General features: G+C 45.4%; 3 protein-coding genes across 4 annotated transcripts in view; 2 read left to right on the top strand and 1 right to left on the bottom strand.

Annotated features, from left to right (window-relative positions):
* The window catches only part of matn4 (matrilin 4), a 35228-nt gene extending 27989 nt beyond the window's left edge, over positions 1-7239 (bottom strand). For both annotated transcript variants that reach the window (XM_061041605.1, XM_061041604.1), the window contains exon 1: positions 6963-7239. The gene's annotated coding sequence lies outside the window, so the exon portion shown is untranslated. The remainder of the gene's footprint in view (positions 1-6962) is intronic.
* The window catches only part of LOC132977166 (CD276 antigen-like), a 160486-nt gene that overhangs the window by 65490 nt on the left and 87496 nt on the right, over positions 1-7500 (top strand). The window lies entirely within an intron of this gene.
* LOC132977219 (recombining binding protein suppressor of hairless-like protein) overlaps positions 1566-7500 on the top strand; it is a 20088-nt gene continuing 14153 nt past the window's right edge. The window contains exons 1-3 of the mRNA XM_061041689.1: positions 1566-2559; positions 2962-3058; positions 6868-7015. Coding sequence (XP_060897672.1) covers positions 3019-3058; positions 6868-7015 — 188 coding nt within the window. The 5' untranslated portion in view covers positions 1566-2559; positions 2962-3018. The remainder of the gene's footprint in view (positions 2560-2961; positions 3059-6867; positions 7016-7500) is intronic.

The following is a 7500-nucleotide window of genomic DNA, read 5'->3' as shown; positions in this document are numbered from 1 at the left end:
CCTTCAGCTACAAAGCAGACAGTTAGCCCGTCTCTGTTTGATACAACGAGAGAGAGAGAGAGAGAGAGAGAGAGAGAGAGAGAGAGAGAGAGAGAGAGGGAGAGAGCGAGCGAGAGAGAGAGAGAGAGAGAGAGAGAAGCAGAGTGAACATCCCTGCTGATATTATTCATAACAGATTAAGACGTAGCATTAGCCTGTATTGTTATTGTAGGAGCCATTTTCTAGTTATTTGTTATTTTGCATTTGTTTTAGTTTTGTTTGTAAACACTAGGGGGCAGTGTGCACCTTGTACATGGTTGATAGGAACCCTCTAAATGTTCCAGTTGGGTCACTGTTGATACACCAGGAAGGGACACAAGTTTTTTATCATGCCAATGAGATGTTGTATGAATTAAACTGAAGAAAAGTGATTAATGACCCGACATGAACGTAAGACCTCACTGAAACGGTGAATCAGTGGCTGTTTGTTGAGTTTAGTTACTTTGTTTTCATTTTATCGTTTCATTTCATTTTTTTTCATTTTAACTTTTTTTTTTAGACAGACTTTTTGGCTGAGAGCTGGAGCTGAGGCGGGTTTTAAACCTCCTGACAAACCGTTACACCGCGCCCACCTGTCAATCAGGTCAGCTACACGCCTTATTGTGAATAACTCTTATCCTTCATCAAATCAAAACTGATGAGTCATCAAAACATTCACCCCCCGTACAGTGTGTGTCCATCGAGACATGAGATAATCACACCTATTTGGTTTTTTGAACCAGGCTGTAAACATGTTAATCTCTGCTGTAAAAACAGGCTTTTTAGAATGGGTGTGTATGTGACTTCCTGTGCTTCTGCAGCCAGCCTCTAGTGGACACTCAGGGAACTGCAGGATGTTACACTTCAGCATTAGGCTTCATTTGAGGATGCTGCTTGTTTTTGGCCGAATCTTTGTTTAGAATTTGCATCACTTCTGAACTTGCAGTCATCAAAACCTTCAGGCAGGAGTCAGGATTAGTCGCCCGCCCTGTTGAATTTACGGCTCTTTCTGAAACTCCCACATACTATAAGTTCAAAGCCATGAGACAGGCGTACTGCAGGATAACATTTTGACTCGTCTGCACTTGTGCTGCGTTCAGGGATTAACCATTATCCTGTAATTGCCGCTTGTGTTCATATTGGCTTCTGTTCAGATATAAATGGTCGTCTTATTTTCAAGCTCCAACAGTTTGAGTTTTGTTTGGCATCGATAGAAGAACTTAGATCCTGATGAAACTGGTGCAGGTTTTATGTGATGTTTATTCACTCAGCGGGTCGGGGGTTGTTAGATTCACTTTTCCAACTTGAACGGCGCCAAACAAACAATAAGACTAAAATGTATGATCTGCTGAATACTGAGAGTAATTATGAGTCTGCAGGATTTTATCCTTAACATGCAGACGACCTCTGCAATGACTGAATGTTTTTTTAACATTTGAAACATTATTTTAAAGCTTCCTGTATGATTTTATGTTAAAGACGATTTATGGAGATCACTACTTTGTTCTAAATGAAGAAACCAGGAGCTACAGAGAGATAGCTTTACTTTAACTCTCTCATCCAGGTCTACACATTTTCTCATCCGTGCTGTTTGTTGTTGTTACATCATTCCAACTTTCTGTACTGAAAACACGTCTGAAGAACGACTGAACTCTAAAACAAATGTTCAGAGGAACTGAATCGTTGAGATTTGATCTGTTAAATGAGTGATGCAGAGAAGGAGCCGTGTGCGGGATGTTTCCTCTTAAAGGTGACCGATCATTTGTGGAGAAAAGAATCAAATGAAGTCATAACTCTGTGATGAGTCAGTGTCAAGACTTAAAGCTTAATCCAGTAATCATGACAATAAACAAACTCAGGAAACAGTCGTTAATTAAAGTCTGAAATAAGAGGAAATAAAGCAGCGGACGTCATGTAGAACAAAAACATGTTCCAGAAATGTTAAAACACCTCACGTGTCGGGAAAGATCAGCTGTGTGTTTACAAAGAGAGAAAGGTGTGTGTGAGAAAGCTGCAGGCCTGCAACAGGTGCCTATCTTAATCACACACACACACACACACACACACACACACGCAAACACACACACACACACACACACACACACACACACACACACACACACACACACACACACACACACACACCACACACACACACACACACACACACACACACACAACCACACACACACACACACACACACACACACACACACACACACACACACACATACACACACACACACACACACACACACACACACACACACACACACACACAGATAACAGGACAGAGTGCAAACACACACTCTTCATATTTTGCACCAAAGCTTCTCTGACTGTAGATCGACTGTAAGCTGTGAAGGAAACTTTCTGCGTCCTGCTCGATCTGTTTGGACCGCAGACCGATGGACGTCTTTTTAAACGCGGCGAGATCTGAGATCATCACACGGACCGACACACACTGAACCTGCAGCAACGTGAACCAGCTGATGGGAACATCAGGAGGGCTTTAATCCAGAAGAGGACTCCCAGATCCAGGTCAGATCAAGATTTAGAAATGTTTCTTACTTGTTGTTTTTTGTGTTTTTTTGTGTCAGACTGACGGAGAATTGGATTATTAATGATGATTGTTTCAAACGCTCCGGGTGACTTAAGTCCTCCTGGTCTGTTTCGGGTGTTGTTTGTGTTGATGACGTTCAGAGGACGTTCACACACTTCACTGTGAATCCAACAGAGCATCGAGTCGACCGCCTCATGAATTCATTCATTCTGACGGCGTTCTTTGATTCTCTCACTTTGTCTGACAGCGCTGAACGTGTCTGTGGTTACGTCCTCATTAGTTATGATTCACTCTGCAGCTGTTACATGTTTGTGTGTTTGTGATGTTTGTGTGTTTGTGATGTTTGTGTGTTTGTGATGTTTGTGTCGCTGTGAACGCAGAGTGACGATGGACCGGAGGAACGCCTTCTCTTAAAGTCAGCGGAGGCCACGCCCACCATGGACGACATGGACACCAGAGAAGAAGAAGGCAGCACAGGTGAGAGGAAGACGATTTAAAAGTATCCTCTGATCATCTTTAGAGATTTAACATCAACAATAAAAGAGTTCTGAAAACCGGAGAAAGTGGTCGGAGGGTGAGAGAGCAGCGAGGTGTAAACAATCCAAAATGGATGACGCATTAATGTTTGTGTGGACGGACGACGAGGTGGAGCTGAAACTACAAAGAGAGAACATTCAGAGAAAATGAGTTACACCAGTCAAAATACTCTGACACCTCGAGAGTCCGCCATTGTTGTTGTAGTCCAACTACTCACCTGTAACACGCTGAAAATGCTTTTTCATATTAGAGAGTAAACAGTAAATACTGTGTGTTTTATTTTATCTACCTGTTAAGATTAAGACGCTGGCCCTTTAAGAGAGGCTCAGTGAAGAAGACACAGAGGTGTGTGTAGGCTGACAAACGAAGCTCGAGTAAAGCTGTGGACATTTCTTTAATAAAAGTTGTTAAAAGTGAAGATGGAAGAGTTCTGACCGCTTCATTTCTAGGGTGCAACACACACACGCTGCGACTGACTGGAACCGTAATGACCATGTGGGTAAAGTCTCAGTTTGCAGAGGAAACGCATATTTCCATTTTACACCACCTTGGAGACGTTTTCAACACCCAAAACGTGTAAACCAGCTGCCAAAACAAAACAAACGGGTGTTGGTGCAGCATATATATCGTGGTCGGTTAGGCACGGCCGTAGTCAAAAAGAAAGGATTTAGTTCTCTCAGTCACCTCAAAGTATTCTACACGTTAACGTCTTAATCGGAGATAATTCAACTTGCTCACCAAGCGTCCAAAACTGTGAACCAAAACTAAAAAGCCGGACGCTCTCTGTAACGATATATCTGTTTACTTGTTCCACAGTCTAACAATAATCTGACCCCTGACCCCCGATAACCATCCCGCGACCTCCTGCCGGGGTCGTGACCCTCAGGTTGAGAGACGTTGACAGGTGACAGATATCCGACCCTGCTGATGACTTCCTGAGCTTCAGTTTGAAACAGCGGAGTGACTGAACGCGGGCTCCACTTCATCAGATATTATAAAGTTATTAATGAGCTTCTCTCCATCTCACCATCATCTGAGTCGTGAAGTCGTTGCTGCTCGGTTCAGACTTCAGCGATTGAAACAAACGCTCTTACAGCAAAAAACTTCACAGTTCAATAAGTTCCGGCCAAAACTTCTGCTTCAGGCTCCTGAGGAATATTTGGATTTGAGATCTTCCCTTTAAAGGCTTTATATGTGATGTTTTGATCCAGCAGATGTCGCCCTTGAGCACCAGCATGAAACCAAAACAACTCGCACTGCATTGTTGTGTTAGCATGCTAATGCTAGCGATCTTTATTCTGCTCGTATCTTCACACTGCATGTAAATTTACCTGAAATGAGCGTGATCTAGAAACACAGTTAAGCAGTGAGTACAGTATGTTATTCTTCTTTTCTCTAGTCCCTCAATTAAACAACTTTTATACACGAGGGGAGGAGTCAGCCGGCCGTCCAGGCGATGTAAACAAAGTGAAGATAGGACTCTGAAAACTCTGAAAACATCACAGACAGTGGGACTCGGGTGTTACACCCATTGTAGACAGTCATGACTCACAGAGTTATTTTCAGAGGATATACTTGATTTCTATTTAAGTGTGAAAAATCACATATTAAGACTTTAAGTTTGCGGGGCAACAGTAGTCTAGTGGATAGTGGGCACGCCCCACATACGGAGGCTGTTCCTCCAGGCAGGCTGCCCGGGTTCAAATCCGACCTGTAGCTCCTTTCTCTCTCTCTCTCTCCTGTTTCTGACTCTGTCCTCTGTCTCTAAATAACTCCTCCTCCATCACCATTTTGCTTTTATCAAAAAGATATCTGAGGTCTGAAATCATTAGAAGTCGATCTTCTCCCACACTGAGGTGACAGAAACACGAGTTACACAAACAGTGAAGTGTCTGTGCAGGTTTTGATTGACAGCCGGGATTCACACGCAGACGACAGCATGTGAGCTCTGAAGGTTCACAGGAGCCGAGGAGGACGGAGACGGATGGAGACGATGTTAGAGCTGAGAGGTGAAGAGGAAGACGTGAGGCACAGGATGGAGAGGGGGAGGCAGACAGACGGGTATGTGTGTGCAGTGAGACAGGCGGGGGGGGAGGGGGGGGGGGGGCTGTGGTTGGTTGTGTTTGAGTGACAGCTGGAGCCCACACTCCGATGAACACACAGCACTTCTTGTTAGTCGCTTCAGATTGGATCCAGATGTTGACTCTGCTACTGTTAGCAGTTTCACTGACTGCACGACTGTTTTACCGCCCGCCCGTCTCACCCCCCCCCCCCCCCCCCGCCCGTCTCACCCCCCCCCCCCCCGCCCGTCTCACCGCCCGTCTCATCCCCCCCCCCGCCCATCTCACCGCGTGGCCTCCACTCTGAGCCTGACTGACTCTCACTGTGTGACGGGCTGCTCATCTGTCTGCATGACTCGGCAATAAAAGGCTGGATTCACAGAGTCAGACTTCAGGTTGAGATTTAATGAGTCAGACTTTGATGGATTCTGCTTATATTAAAACTTTTTCAAAAGCTGCTCTGGAAAACTCAGAACTTGGCAATCTTGAAATAATACTTTGAAAAAACTTGACAGTAAATCCTGCTTCCTGCATCGGCCTCCAGTTTGACTTATTGAATATATAAATTGAAGTCTGACTTTGTTGCATTTTGTATCCTGATTAGTCTGGACATGTCAGAACATGTGACTCATATTAATGAAATACTAAGAGGTTAGTGTTTGCAGTGTAACTCGCTCTCTTATCAGAGTTTCTGCCGGACATTTCCCCTCGAATAAATCCTTCCAAAACTCTTTCTTCTCTCTTTTCTTCCTCATATTTAAAAGTACAAATAAGAGAGTAGTCGTTCTGTTTGACACATGAAGGCGTCTCTGAGCATCACCTCCAGGCAACCAGTGTGCACCCAGAGCATCTCTCTCTCTCTCTCTCCCCCCATTCTCCCCCCTCTTTCTCTCTCCCCCCTCTCTCTCTCTCTCTTTCTCTCCCCCTCTCTCTCTCTCTCTCTTTCTCCCCCCCTCTCTCTCTCTCTCTCTCCCCCCTCTCTCTCTCCCCCTCTCTCTCCCTCTCTCTCTCTCTCTCTCTCCCTCTCTCTCTCTCTCTCTCTCTCTCTCTCTCCCTCTCTCTCCCTCTCTCTCTCTCTCTTTCTCTCCCCCTCTCTCTCTCTCTCTTTCTCTCCCCCTCTCTCTCTCTCTCTCTCTCCCCCTCTCTCTCTCTCTCTCTCTCTCTCTCCCCCTCTCTCTCTCTCTGTCTCCCTCTCTCTCTCTCTCTCTCTCTCCCCCTCTCTCTCCCTCTCTCTCTCTCTCTCTTAAACCAACACCTACAAAGAAAAGCAGAGAAACATTTCTTTACAGCAAATGCTGTGTCTCGTAATTCGAGAGCCTGAAGGGTCCTGAGGGTCCCACAGTCTGATGGATCCCATGTCTAAGGGGTTCCCCAGCCTGCCTGAGGGGTCCCAGAGGGTCGTGCAAACTGTCTAAGAAACCCCTTTAAGACCTTAACACATTCAGTTTTCTGGAATATAAGACAAAGAAAAAGAAACATTTTGCTTGAGAAGTGATCATCACATTTAATGTTATTTATCTTCTCGAGCTCCTTGATGATTTGCACTTTACACCAACTTCCAGTCCCGCTGCAGTTTGCAGAGCACTTTAAATTTCCATCTGCTCCCGTTGTTACCGTGCACCATTTAAAGGTCATTAAATCGTGTTTTTTAAAACTATCGTCTGAATGAACTCCCTTTTCATTTTCCAGGAACATCGACGACCCAGCCGGTGTTCCCCCAAACAGACCCCGCTCTGCTGTACCCCCCTCCCATGTCCCCGGACCCGCTCAGCCCGCTGACTCACCTGGGGACGCTGCTGTCCGGACACGACGCACCGACGAGCGGCGGATGGGACAGGTAAGCAGAAAACCCAACGTCCGCAGCAAAAAAGTCCCGGTACACACACACAGACACACAGACACACACACACACACACACACGGTGAAGTCACGGTTTGCTGTAGTTTATCCTTTAGACTGTTTCAGTGACGTGAGGACTGACTCTCCTCGGTTTGACTCTCCGCTGGAATGAGGAGGTGCAGGATGATGAAGGGATGGAGTGTAGGTATTAAGACGGCCGGAGGAGAAGTATTTAAAGGGGCAGAGACCCCACCCCCCCTTGCCTTAGAAACCCGAACAACAGGGAGTGAGAGTCTGGGGTTTCTTCAGGGAGCTTGGAGAGTTCTGGAGAAGTGTTGCCGTGACGCGAGAATCCGGGAAGCAGCAGCTGTTTTCATTTATTGTTTAAATGTAAAGTTGATTATTCTTCTACACCGACAATTCTTTAATTTATGTCCAAATGATTCATGTTTGAGACACTTTGTCTGACTGTCTACAATGGGT

The sequence above is a fragment of the Labrus mixtus genome, chromosome 7 (genome assembly GCF_963584025.1).
Source record: "Labrus mixtus chromosome 7, fLabMix1.1, whole genome shotgun sequence".
NCBI lineage: Eukaryota > Metazoa > Chordata > Actinopteri > Labriformes > Labridae > Labrus > Labrus mixtus.
Note: the sequence above shows the minus strand (reverse complement) of the source record. Positions and strands in the feature narration are given on the sequence as shown.